General features: G+C 39.1%; 1 protein-coding gene across 1 annotated transcript in view; it reads left to right on the forward strand.

Moving 5' to 3' along the window:
• Positions 1–14,814, forward strand: part of DGKI (diacylglycerol kinase iota) — a 167,065-nt gene that overhangs the window by 103,304 nt on the left and 48,947 nt on the right. The window contains exons 25-26 of the mRNA XM_070754972.1: positions 1,821–1,948; positions 3,035–3,160. Of these exons, the coding sequence (XP_070611073.1) occupies positions 1,821–1,948; positions 3,035–3,160 (254 nt within the window). The remainder of the gene's footprint in view (positions 1–1,820; positions 1,949–3,034; positions 3,161–14,814) is intronic.

A 14,814-nucleotide genomic window follows, 5' to 3' on the forward strand; every position in this document is an offset into this window, starting at 1 on the left:
CGATAAATTAAAATGATAGCATTGATTTACAATAAACAAATTCACAAGTACATAAGTCTAATATCTGAAAATTAAATCTAACATATTAACACCACAATATGATTAATATTAGTCAATATTTAAACATTAAATATTTAAAATTATTATTCTATTAATTATTAATGTTAAGAGCATAAATATAAAATTTGAGAAACTCTGCAGCATTGTCCTTACTGTGATTTTAATTTAGAGCTGTGTTTTGTCATGTAAATTAAACACCTTATGAAAAAATTGGCCCAAGGCACCCAAGGTCAAAGAAGATTTAAACCAAAAAGGATGAGTTTTTGCTTTTTTTGCTTAAATCAGTTTGATATTTAATAGCATAGATTCTTCTTTTCTCCCTGCCCTTATCTTCATGAGCTTGGAATAGCTACATTAAAAAGAAAATCTTAGAGTTTATCTTGGTGTCTACAGTTCCACAAAAATCCTAATCCTCTGTTTATGAGATAAGGTGATTCTGGAAATTATGATAATGTTGGGCCTAAAGAAAATAGTCACAAAGCTTAAAAACACATCAAATTAAAGTGACAGCATTTGTCAAAAACATAGCAATTTATTTGTTTCTTGGACACTGTCTAGAAGTTTTACAAATATGGAAGCCATTTGGCTTGGATTTGCTCTTATTGATTTTTGTTTAATTCATTTTGTTTCTGTTCAGCTGTAAAGCTGAAGCCAAAATTGTGTTAGTCCTTTGGGTCAATTTAAGAATATATAGCTTATATAGCTATTTCTACCTATTGAAATTGAAAAGAAATTACATGGTACAATTCTAGGCATGTTTATTGGGAAGTAATCCCCACTGAATTCAGCAGAATTTGCATGAATACACCTATAACTTTAGCAAATTAGTATTGCACTTTCCAGGAAATGAACCTGAGAAATCCAGATTGATCCTAGCCACTGAGCAGATGGATTTCTTATGATGATCACCTAATTGCTGGAGCTAATCCATTTACCAAGGATCTTCCTGTATAAACTACCCTGCTTGTGGTTGTCATCTGAAAATGATTGGCATTTGACCCACAGTTCCTTCCTTTGGAAAAACTTTCTGCAAATGCCCCCAAATGTGTTGGGACTACAGATTTCAGAATAAGTAGCCAATATATCTGGTGCATTCTGGGGTGTTAGTATGTCTCGGTGCAAAACTTTTAACATACATTAAGCAAAGTTGTTGAGTGTAGATAATGTGGGTTAGCCAGACAATGACTCAAACTTAGTATCAATGTATATACAACAATATTATTATTTACAAATATACAGAATCACAATATAACTCTAATAGTTTACAAACCATGCACACAGCTGGAACACAGCTCATAGGCGAAATATATCTCTAATAAAGTAACTCTCCCCAAAGAGAATGGTGTTGGCGCCCTCTTTTGGCCAACCAGTAATATTTCCTTAAAGATACAGTCTTTATATTTTGCAGACTAACATTGTTAGTTACTGTATGGCAACACCCAAGTAGGTTACGTACAATGTACTAATATGGGGGTTGCAGTTCTTATATTTGGACTTTTAATTTTAATTTAGAGACATGTTTTTCCATGGAAATTAAACCCTTTATGAAAAATTGGCCCAAGGCACCCAAGGTCAAAGATTTAAACCAAGAAGGATGAATGTTGCTTTTTCTGCTTAAATCCATTTTGAGGAAGGCAGATTTAGAAATTAATATTAAGTTTCCTACATATATACAGTAAACATCTATATGATAAATATATAGAATTGTGCAGTTGATTGTAATAAACAATAGATCTTTTATGTTAATATCACTGTTGCAGGAACATTTGCACTTTGTGACAGAAATATCACATGATGAGATTTTTATCCTGGATCCAGAATTGGGGGCAGCTCAACCAGAAGGAAGACCTCCAGGAATGCCTGATCTGGTGGTCGAGCAGGCTTCTGGGTAAGCTTGGCTCTTGGGATTCTTTATTTTTTATGTTCTTTCCTTTTACTTTTCATACTCAATTTTTCATATCCTTGAAGATGGATCTCCCATGGAGGTTACTTTTCAAACATATTCTTTTTCTAAGCAATTTGATCATTCTGTTTTTCAGGTGCTTTGAGCTGTAACTTCAAATCATCCTTGGCTATGATGTATGGCCCAAAGCAACTAAAAGTCACTACATCACCTACATCATATCTATATTTCAGTGGTGGGTTCCTACCAATGCGGCCCAGAGCGTCACACTGGTAAAAACCCACTGATGATGCAATTTTTGGTGATTTTCCCCCCAGCATCTTTGTGTTGGAAGAAGCCCTCTTGCCCACCATGGTCTTAATGCCAACCTTTATTCTTTGATCGTAAGATGTCTTGACTTGGACTCTGATTTAAATTTGGATGTTACCTGGAACCTTGATATCGTCCCTTATAAGATAGCTGTATGTACTTTTCATCTCGCTAAGTTAGTTGTGGAGTCTACCATTAGTGTTGCAATTTGTATACAATTTTATGAAATTACTCCAAGAAGCAGAACAAACAAGAGGATAGTGTAGAAGAGGGTAAGAAATGTTGGGAATTGTTGATTGAAGCAACCAACCAACCCAATAAACCAGTGATGGCAAACCTTTTTTTCCTCGGGTGCCGAAAGTGCATGTGTATGTGCTATTGTGTATACACGAGTGCCCACACCTATAATTTAATACCTGGGGATGGCAGCCCATTTCCCAAACTCTGATGGGCCCAGTAGGCCTGTTTTTTGCCCTCTCCAGGCTCCAGAGGCAAGACCTGAGACTCTCCAGAAGCTTAACATGCTTTCCCACAGCCTCCGGGTAAGGGGAAAATTAGCTGGCTGGCACACACATGCACATTGGAACTGATTTAGGTTAACAGCTTGTGTGTCAGCAGATATGGCTTCGTGTACTGCCTTTTGCACCTGTGCCATTGTTTTGCCATCACTGAAACAAACGAACAACAACAAGAAAACCCTGAAAAAGAAGTTTGGTTTTGGAAGCAATCATGTTTCCTATTTGAAAATGTTTCTTTTGCCAGAATGTCCGATCGGTGGAATCCTGCTATCCGAAAGCGCATGTTGAGTGACAGTGGTTTGGGAAAGACGTCCCCTCATTATGAAGTACCTGAGAAACAAAAGGAGGCCAGCCAGGCTCACCTGCTACAGTAAGGGTCCTCTATAGATTTTTCAGCTTGGTTCTGCATTGTTTCCTTAATCCGAGGCAATACAAATTGCTCTTTAAAATGCATTTGGGTAAATTCTCTGTATTTTTAAAACCAGTGTCTTTTTCAACTGTCTTGCAATTTAAGATGAGGCTATGTGGGAGAATGTAAGAAAGCTTCACTGATCTGATTCTAGCACAACAAGATCTGCACTTGCTGGATTCACTATTTTTTTGTCTGTCTGCCTCATTTATATTCTAAAGTGTAGTTTCTATTAACTGTTATTTGATGAGCAGAACTCAATGGCTGCATTCATAGATGATGCTGAGGCACAAACCATGATGCGCGAGTTATGGGGTTTGAGCTGATAACTGTGCTAAGCTATAGTTTAGCAGCATTTGACTTCATTGTTGGCTGGGAGATGTTCTCCATGGGCTCAATTTCCCAACCTCACTTGGAGTTGCCAATGATGGCACTATAAGCCTTTTATTAATTCAGCACATAAATCCAACAACAGCAGCAAATAGCTAAATTTAGGGATGAATTCTAAGGCTAATACTGTTGTTTGGCTGTCATAAGAGCCATGGGGGCGCAGTGGTTAGAGTGCAGTACTGCAGGTTATTTCTGCTGATCACAGGCTGCCAGCAGTTTGACAGATCAAATCTCACCACTGGCTCAAGGTTGACTCAGTCTTCCATCCTTCGGAGGTGGCTAAAATGAGGACCCAGATTGTTAGGGGCAATATGCTGACTTTGTAAACAGCTTGGAGAGATCTATAAAGCACTGTGAAGCAGTGTATAAATCTAAGTGTTATATTTCTGTATGTATGTGGTGTGATTGTGATTGTGATTGTGTTTAGGGGTGTGACAGCCCATGGGTAGAAGTTTATTTTATTTATTTATTTGTTTGTTTGTTTGTTTGTTTTGTCATATAATATACAAGGTACAAGTAAATGTCTTAATATTCAAAAACATGCAATAGGTAAAAACAGAGAAACAGTAAGTATAGGGGACGGAAGGCATGCTCCGAGCTGCCCTGAGTCTACGGAGAGGGGCGGCATACAAATCTAATAAATAAATAAAATAAATTAAATAAATGCTGGTGCACTTATGCCCATCCCTTACTGACCTCTTAGGAATTGTGATAGGTCAATAGTGGAAAGTCTAAGGGTAAAGTTTTGGGGGTTAGGTGATGATACTACAGAGTCTGGTAATGAATTCCATGCTTCAACTGCTCGGTTACTGAAGTCGTCTTTCCTGCAAGTCAAGTTTGCAGCAGTTTACATTAAGTTTGTATCTGTTGTGTGCTCGTGTGCTGTTGCGGTTGTTTTTAAACCTATTTGTCTGGCTGGCTGTATTTCAAAGTCTTCTGCCCAATGATAAAAGCAAAAAGAGACACTGGCCAAAGTTTGAATGATCTCTAAGCATCTTCCTTACTCTGTTGAAACAGCGAGAGCTGGCAATGTCATCCAGGGATGTTAGAGGCCACCCATGGTTTCTTGTGCCAAATTGATCTCTCTCTGTAGTGCCTTCCTCTCCGCAGCTGTTAAACCAGCACACCGTACTGTTATACAGTATGCGAGGACACTTTCTATCGTGGACTGATAGAAGGAAGACATCAACCGTTGTTCCACCTGATTTGTCTGCAGGATTCTAAGGAATGCGCGCCCGGTGGCATGAGATTGGGCTTCTGTGCATGCACCGCAAGGGAAATCTCGTGTGAGGATGCTCCCATGCATGAGATTTCACTGATTTTAGACCATTTCCTTGCTTCTGCGCACGCGCAAAAGCAAAAAGGAAAAGGAAATTGATGAAATTTGATGCATGTGAGCATACTCATGTGAAAGTTTGTTCGTGGCAAATGCACAGGAACAGAATCATGTGCAGTGGTGCGCGTTTGCCTATTGGGGACACTTAGCTGCGTGCACATCTCAATTTTTGCTAACACGCTACAGTGCGGCTCGTACTGGGTGCAGCCCACTACTGGTGTTGAGCCTTATTTTTCCAGGTGAGATCTTGACAAATGAGCACTCCCAAGAATTTAAAAGAACCCTCTCCACATGGCCTCCTTTGATATATATAGTGGAGCAGATTGCCCTCTGGACTTCCAGAAATCCAGCACCATCTCCTTTGACTTGCTAGTACAGTGGTACCTTTACCTACGAATGCCTCTAATTACAAACTTTTCTAGATAAGAACCGGGTGCTCAAGATTTTTTTGCCTCTTCTCAAGAACTATTTTCCACTTACAAACCCGAGCCTCCAAAACTGTAACCGGAAAAGGCAGGGAGAAGCCTCCATGGGGCCTCTCTAGGAATCTCCTGGGAGGAAACAGGGCTGGAAAAGGTGGAGGGAAGCCTCCGTGGGAGAAAACAGGGCCAGAAAAGGCAGGGAGAAGCCTCTGTGGGGCCTCTCTAGGAATCTCTTGGGAGAAAACAGGGCCAGAAAAGGTGGGGAGAAGCCTCTGTGGGGCCTCTCTAGGAATCTCCTGGGAGAAAACAGGGCCAGAAAAGGTGGCGAGAAGCCTCTGTGGGGCCTCTCTAGGAATCTCTTGGGAGGAAACAGGGCCTCCACTCTCCCTGTGGTTTCCCCAATTGCATGCATTATTTGCTTTTACATTGATTCCTATGGGAAAAATTGCTTCTTCTTACAAACTTTTCTACTTAAGAACCTGGTCACGGAATGAATTAAGCTCATAAGTAGAGGTACTACTGCATTTAGATGTAGGTTGTTTTTTGAACACCAGTTGGCTACCTACTGGACTTTGCCCCTATATGCTGATTTGTCCCCTCCAGTTATAAGCCCCTTTGTGTCATGTGCAAACTTTATGATGGTGTTGGATGGATTCTAAGATATGCAGTCATGTGTACACAGTGAATACAGGGTGTTGTGGTTAGCTCTGGCCCTGCTCCTGCCCCAAGGACTGTGGATGTGGGGGAGACATCCACATGCTGCAGGCCTGTTTTGCCCCCCCCCGGTGGAATCTGCTGATGAAGGCTCCTCTGACCAAGAAGACATGAGTGACAGGGAGGAGGAGAGTGTGGCAGACAGCTCAGGAGGAGATCAATTATCTAGCTCCTCCTTGGATTCAGAACAAGAGTTAATGATACAGCCACGCATGCGGAGAGCGATGCATAGGCAACAACAACTGAGAGATTATTATCAAAGAAAATGAGGCCACCTGTGGTTGGGTGGGGCTGTGGTAATTAGTGAGGCTGCTATAAATAGCAGCCTGTGGGTTTGGCCATTGTGGAGGATTATCTGATCGTTGTGTTTCGTGACTGCTGTACTGACTTTGACCTTTTGTGTGCTGATTTCCCCCCGCTTTGAAACTAAACCAGAGCATAGTGTGTTTCACTTTGTGAAAGAAGAAGGACTGTGAATTGCCTGACAGCTGCAATCTAAGTATCACAGAATTGATAAGGGACTTGTACAAATTACCAGTTTGTTTGGAGACGAGTGCTCTTTGCTATCCCAAAAGAGGGCTTGGTTTAAGTGAATTTTCAGTATAAAGAACATTGTTTTGAATTTTCAAACGTGTGTGTGTCTGAAATTTGTACCTGTGAATTTTTGGGAGGATTCTACCAGAGAGCCCAACAGAACAACAGGTAGGGGCTGAGCATGCAGCCCTTAGGGGAGCCTGTGTTGAGCTTCAGAATGGAAGATGTCAAGGGCCCATCCCTTACTGTCTGTGGATGATCCGTCAGGAAGATGGTATTAAAGGCCGACCTATATTCTAAAGCTATTGTCTATAATGACATTCTGATAAATTGATGCTTGATAACTGGCTATGTTTTCTGGGAATAATTGTTCTTACCTGCAAGTCATCTTGTACCTAGAACTTTTTCTCCAAAATTTCAAATGCATGAAAGAGAGAGAGAGAGAGAGAAAAGAGAACCTCCGAGATAGTAAAACCATTCAATTTTCTCCCTGCGTCCCTGATCTCTCTTTTGATCAGGAAATAATAGGTATTTCCCCTTTTCTCCTCTCTGTTCTCATTTGTATTATTTTCCTTTCCTTTCACTCAGTGTTTGCATTTCAATTTCATTTGAAATGAAGAAAATGACGGGTAATAAAGTCTTGTTGCAGGAAGTAGAAATGTGATCATATGTCAGGCTTCTCATCATTTGGACAGTGAAAGAGAGACACCTGGTAATGAGATATCCCTAGAATTTGGCTCCTTCATAAAACTTTGAATTAAAACTATTTATTCAAAATGGGTTGGTGGGGGTAGAGGAAATGCTTTTGGTAACTGCATTCATCTACTTCTTTAAAAAAAATATTTGAATTGAAAATTGTATCAAGTCATATTTTTTTAAAGATTTGTGTAAAATGTGCACATGCCAAATTAAAGCTCTCTCTCTCTCTCTCTCTCTCTCTCTCTGTATCTATCTATCTATCTATCTATCTATCTATCTATCTATCTCTATCTCTATCTCTATCTCTATCTCTATCTCTATCTCTATCTCTATCTCTATCTCTATCTCTATCTCTATATCTATATATCTCTATCTCTACCTCTACCTATCTATCTATCTATCTATCTATCTATCTATCTATCTATCTATCTATCTATATCTATATCTATATCTATATCTATATCTATATCTATATCTATATCTATATCTATATCTATCTATCTATCTATCTATCTATCTATCTATCTATCTATCTATCTATCTATCTATCTATCTATCTATATATGTGTGTGTGTGTAGATTGTTCTGAGTTCGGGTTTTGCCCTGTGTAATATTTTGCATGTCTATGCGACGTTTCGGTGAAATCACATTCACCATCATCAGGCTGAAGTTCCAAGCTTCGTGTTGTTGTTTTATCTATCTATCTATCTATCTATCTATCTATCTATCTATCTATCTATCTATCTATCTATCTATCTATCTATCTATCCATCTATCCATCTATCCATCCCTATCTATCTATCTATCTATCTATCTATCTATCTATCTATCTATCATCTAAAATTGTGATAAATATGGTTTAAATATTGTGTCATCTAAGAGGAGAAACCACCACTTTATTCTGACTGAAGGCCTAGTTTATCTCCATGCTGGTAATCATAAAAATGCTCCTTTTGTTTTTTTAATTTACATTGGATTGAACAGGGAGGACAAAGTGAATTTTACCCAAGTCATACCATATGGTGGTGACATAATTGGTGAAAAATGCTTGTTTGGATTCCCATTAATGTGTAAGTTCATGACAACAGAAATGTAAGCTGCCAGTTAGGGATAATATGATTGATAAAAGGAAAAAATGGAAAGAAAAAATACCTTGGGGTAGTTTTCCTACCTACAAACTCTCTTTGTTAAAAATAGAATTAAGGGTTTTTTTAAAAAAAATGATTTGATCCCAAAAGATTGCTCATGGCAAATTCAATTAGGGTAAATGTATTCTTTGCAACTCCTAATCTAGAAACAGTTTCTCTTTTAGTTATTTTACTTACGCCAGTGAAAGTTATCTCGTTCCTCCTTGGTGACAGTATCATTTCCGTCCCTTTAGGTGGCACTCAAGTGTCAAGGATAATCATTGGCATATAACTTCAGTACTGTAACTTGTTTCCAAGTTTATGTAGAAAAATTAACAGTTTTAAAAGCTTAAAGGCCTATCTGTGCTGCCAGGTTTGGGGCCATTAGGCCCTTGCCCCCTGGCAGACAAATGTAGTATGTTTTGTAATGTGAATGGGAATAAATGATTTTAAATGTTAGAAGAGTTTTAAATTTTTTCTAGTAAAATTAATTGGCTTTTTAGATTTGTACATTGTATATTGTTTGCTATGTTGTGAGCCGCCCCAAGTCCTCAGAGAGAAGCAGCATACAAATCCAATAAGTAAGTAAGTAAGTAAGTAAGTAAGTAAGTAAGTAAGTAAGTAAGTAAGTAAGTAAGTAAGTTAGGAAGGAAGGAAGGAAGGAAGGAAGACTAGAAATATTAAAATAGGGGCAAATGTATGTTAACATGTGGAATAGATCCCCAAATTTAGTGCCATGTTCCCCAGCCTTCTTTTGCTTGAAAGCTATATAACTTGTTGAAAAATGTGTGAGAGAAGAGAAATAACCAGAAGGGATTAGAATTTACAGATGCCATTTGCATTTTCAGTTCTTCAAATTATTATGGAAATTATAGGTCAGTATTATAATCTCCAACTTTCCTGGAACATAATTAGGGAGAAAAAAAAATCAAGCTCTCTATTAACAACCTAAATTGTTCAATCCAACAATGTCAGAATAACATCTAGAAATGGAGAAATTTGTTTTATTTATTTATTTATTTTGTCAAGTACGTATTGGTAGTATACAAAGATATAACAATGTTTATATACATGATACAAGTAAGAGAGAAACATTAGGACAGGGGAACAGAAGGCAAGCTGATGCACTTGTGCATGCCCCTTACTGACCTCTTAAGAATCGGGAGAGGTCAACTGGGGATAGTCTAAGGGTAAAGTTTTGGAGGTTAGGTGATGATACTACAGAGTCTGGTAGCGAGTTCCATGCATCAAGTACTCAGTTACTAAAGTCGTATTTCCTGCAGTCGAGTTTGCAGTGGTTTACTTGAAGTTTGTATCTGTTGTGTGCTCGTGTGTTGTTGTGGATTGAAGCTGAAGTAGTCGTTGATAGGAAGGACATTGTAGCAGATGATTATATGGGCTAGGCTTAGGTTGTGTTTAAGGCGAAATAGTTCTAGGCTTTCTAAACCTAGGATAGTAAGTCTAGTTGTGTAGGGTATTCTGTTGCAAATGGAGGAGTGGAGGGCTCTTCTAGTAAAGTATCTATGGACATTTTCTAAAATGTTTATGTCCGAAATGTGGTGTGGCTTTCAGACAGATGAGCTGTATTCACAGATTGGTATAGTTTTGTATATTATTTTGTATGGATAAAATTACTTGGAAACTTTTTTTTCATAGCTACATTTGTTAATTTAGGTATGATCTAGACATTTTTAGTAAGATAAATAAATGACCAGGTTTCACACTAAGAAATCTGAAGGCAAGTCTTAAATCTATCTTCAGCCTCTCCTGTTTAAATGTTTCCCATAGTTATATCTCAGATAGCTGTTACTTTTATTTGATCCCTCACAATGCCCTGAAGGCATCGCATCGTAATGTGCTAGAAGAGACTCTCAAACACCTAATATTCTTTGGCCAACTGCTCTTTTCAATGTTGAGCCCATCAGGGTTCAACCACCAAGCTCATTCACAGAGCAAGATAATTCACTCATTAATCCTTTATTCTGCAATGATATCTAGGCACAATTGAAGTTGGGACTAATAGTATTGGATTTGAAGGCTATGTGAAATGAGGATTTTAGAATAGAGTAGAGTAGAGTGTAGAGTAGAGTAGAATAGAATAGAATAGAATAGAATAGAATAGAATAGTTCAGTGATGGCAACCCTTTTTCCCCTCGGGTGCCGAAAGAGCGTGCACTCACGCTGTTGCTCATGCGTGAGTGCCCACATCCATAATTCAATGCCTGGAGAGGGCAAAAACAGCTCCCACCTGGAGGCCCTTTGGAGGCCAGAAATGGCCTGTTCCCCAACTTCTGGTGGACCCAGTAGGCTCATGCTTTGCCCTCCCCAGGCTCCAAAGGCTTCCCTGGAGCCAGGAAAGGGTAAAAATGCCCTCCCTGTCCCCCAGGAGGCTCTCTGGAAGCCAAAAATCACCCTCCCAGAGCCTCTGCGAGCCAAAATCAGCTGGCCAGCACACATACCCACGTTGGAACTAAGCTAGGGCAACAGCTCACGTGCCAGCAAATATGGCTCCACGTGCCACCTGTGGCATAGGTTCACCATCACTGGAATAGTTAATAGAATAGAATTCTTTATTGGCCAAGTGCGATTGGACACACAAGGAATTTGTCTTGATGTATAAATACAGTGGTACCTCGGTTCTCGACCACAATTCGTTCTGGAAGTGTGGTCGAGAACCGATTTGGTCGAGAACCAAAGCAATTTAAGATAAATTCCCCTCCTCAGTTGTCTTTCCCTCTAGCTTGCCGGCTTCTGTCTTCAGCTCTCTTGGGTGTTCGAGTTCTAAATGTTTATTTGGATTTCAGGGCAAAAGTTTCTCGAATTTCCTGGTCGAATACCGATTTGTTCGAACTGAGAATCGTTCGAAAACTGAGGTACCACTGTATTAAGAAAATTAAAGGATAATGACCTACTATTCCCTGTCCCTTCTGCATGTCAGTAACCCAAAGCGTGGCAGCAGATTGAAGGCTGCTTAACACTCTATTGGAACTTTGGAAGTACACCAAGGTTCAAAGCTCACTGGGGATCTTTGCCACCATTTTATCCTTTGCTAAAGACACCTATAATCCAAACAACTGCAGATGACCTGGGAGTACACCTTATCAGGGACAGTATCATAACTTGGACAGTGGAATATTTTTAGGGAAGATAAAGTCTCTAGCAGAACAGCACCTGATGACATATCTGACCAATGCCCTGGAAAGTAACCCTTTGTTTATGAGAACATTACTCTTATGCAGCCATTCTTCTTCCTCCCCTTGGCAGATCAGTGAGCTAGTGTTGGCTTTTTATCTTAATGGCTACAAGGAGAATACAGATAAGAAGTAAACACCAGCGACAATAAAAATCGTGCAATCGTGCAAATCCCTGGTAAGAAACTCTTTAATCCTTTCTGCACAGGTATTTCTTTTTATGTGCAAAGGGAATAAGGGGCTACAACATTAACTCCTTGCCAATCTTCCACAGTGCAATTTATCCTCTCAAGCCTGAAGCCAAACCTAAACCGAACTCCGGTAGGAAAAATGGAATTGATGAAAATGGAGACAATTTGCATTGTTACCATGTGTCAGCCCACTACACCATAAGTGTCATTCTTTGAAAGAAAAACAAGTCATAAAGCCAATTATCTAACTATGCGCCAAAGCCATGTATGGATACAACAACATGTGGCATCCCAGATGTTTGTTTTTATTCAATTTTTTGGATGACTCAATCGACTAGTGATTTAAGGCAATTTTATAAGAGGGTTGAAAGCACTGATGGTCAAGGCAATAAAACGGGAAAACAATAACCACATTAGGAGAAATAAAAACTTAAAACACAGATATTTCAGTGGCTTCATAAATTGCTTCCAGCAGTGGCTGTCAGAAAAGCAAAACTTTTAAGGATAGAAAGGCTGGAGACATCTAGACTTGTAAAGCAAATGGAAAGAACACAAATCTGGAACATGGAAGTATAAAACAGGAGTATAGAAATACTGGTCAGACACAAGAAACAGTGGTGGGTTGCTGCCAGTTTGGACCAGTTTGGACTAGTAGTAGTAGTAGTAGTAGTAGTAGTAGTAGTAGTAGTAGTAATAATAATAATAATAATAATAATAATAATAATAATAATTCTACATGAGACTACCTTTGAAGAGTGTTTGGACACTTCAGATTGTGCAGAATGCATCTGCAAGAGCTATCATGGGCTTCCCTAGGTATGCCCATGTCACACCAACACTCCGCAGTCTGCATTGGTTGCCGATCAGTTTTCGGTCACAATTCAAAGTGTTGGTTATGACCTATAAAGCCCTTCATGGCATCGGACCAGAATATATCCGAGACCACCTTCTGCCGTATGAATCCCAGCGACAGGTTAGGTCCCACAGAGTTGGCCTTCTCCAGGTCCCGTCGACGAAACAATGCCTGGTGGGACCCAGGGGAAGAGCCTTCTCTGTGGTGGCCCCGACCCTCTGGAATCAACTCCCCCTGGAGATTAGGATTGCCCCCACATAAATAAATAAATAACTGCCTTCCATTAGGGACCTGTATACTATACGAGTCAAAAAGAGGGCGGTGAAAATATTTACTGACCCTTGAATCCTGGACATAAACTGTTTCAACTCCTACCCTCCAAATGTTGCTGTAGAGCACTTCACACCAAGACAACTAGAGACAGGAACAGCTTATTCCCAAACGCCATCACTCTGCTAAACAAATAATTCCCTCAACACTGTCAAACTATTTACTAAGTCTGCACTTCTATCTCTACTACTTTTTTCTCATCTTTCCTATCACCCTTTTCCTCCCACTTAGCACTGTATGACTATAACTTGTTGCTTGTATCCTAAGATTTTTATTAATATTGTTTCTTCATTGCTTATTTGACCCCTAGGACAATCACTAAGTGTTGTACCACATGATTCTTGATAAATCTGTATTTTCTTTTATGTACACTGAGAGCACATGCACCAAGACAAATTCCTTGTGTGTCCAATCACACTTGGCCAATAAAGAATTCTATTCTATGTGCCATCTGTGGCACCTCTGAGAGGTTTGCCATCACTGTTCTATACACAAGAATCTGATCTACTAACAGTCAAGATAAATTGGCACCAGATAAAATGGACTTCAAGGAGGATGGACCTAGCTTTCTTTTGGCAGTGTTTCCCAACCTTGGCAACTTGAAGATATCTGGACTTCAACTCCCAGAATTCCCCAGCCAGCATTCTGGGAGTTGAAGTCCAAATATCTTCAAGTTGCTAAGGTTGGGAAACACTGGTATAGGGATTCCAGGCTTATGATGCATTTGACCCTGCCCTCGGGCTCAGCCTGGTCATCTCCTACATCACCTTAAGAAATAGATTTACAAAATAAGTACAGGTAGTGTAGAAATAGAGACAATATAGCAAATTATAATATATCGAATATGTTATTATGTTTACTAACAAAATAAATTGAAGCGTAATAGAACAAAAAGGAAGATTTAAGAAAATAAGGAGAGAAATCATACTAAAATAGGTTTAAATCAGTTGTACATAGGAACTATGGAAAATAAAGGCGCGCAAGGTTAATTACAAACTTGCTAGTGTTCATTTTCTAAGAAAATGCTAATTTACTATTTAAGTAATAGACTTCACCCAATCTGGAGGTTAATCATCAGTCCTCTGTGTGGGTGTTGTGTCATTTGCAAAAGAACCCACACAGAATGCCTGTCTGAAGCAGATATAAATGGGATACAATAATTGTGTGCATACATACAATTGCACATTAACAGCCTTTCAGGCTTCTCTTTAAACATCATCTGCGTTCCGCCTAAAAAAAGAAATCCCTTAGAAGAACAATTTTAGAACTAAGGGGAAAAATAAATTTCTAAAATTAAGGAGAAAGAATTAAAGGAAGAAAGAAAGAATTTAAATATTTAGAGGTAGGAGTTCCTTATTTAGTAAACACATTTTTCCCAAGGTAGCCGGTTTGCAGAAACACACAATTTTCTCAGTAAAGAAGAGGGCAATCAAATACCAGACAGGGTCAATAAAGTTATTTTGTTGTTTGACATTTTATATTCTTCAAAAACTGTGCGTGGAAACGCTTTGGGTGGTAGAGGTTGCAGTTTCTGGTAAAAATAGCAGCTTTTTTTGTTGTTGGTAAAAATAGCTGCTTTAGGATGGCTTGATGGTTCTCTAGAGGCATTTGTCTTTATGAATAATGCACTGGATTGCTAGAATTATTTTTTTTTAAAAAATGTGCCTGAAGGAGGATCATTGAATTGTCATGAATCTTGAAATCTCATCGACTCAGCTCTGCATTGCAAATCCCTTCTCTTGATTCCTTCCATTCAAATATATTCCTTCCAGTAGTGGGTTTCAATTACCTTCGCTACCGGTTCGCTATTGGGAGCACATGTGCGCAC

Source organism: Erythrolamprus reginae, chromosome 6 (genome assembly GCF_031021105.1).
Source record: "Erythrolamprus reginae isolate rEryReg1 chromosome 6, rEryReg1.hap1, whole genome shotgun sequence".
NCBI classification, from domain to species: domain Eukaryota; kingdom Metazoa; phylum Chordata; class Lepidosauria; order Squamata; family Dipsadidae; genus Erythrolamprus; species Erythrolamprus reginae.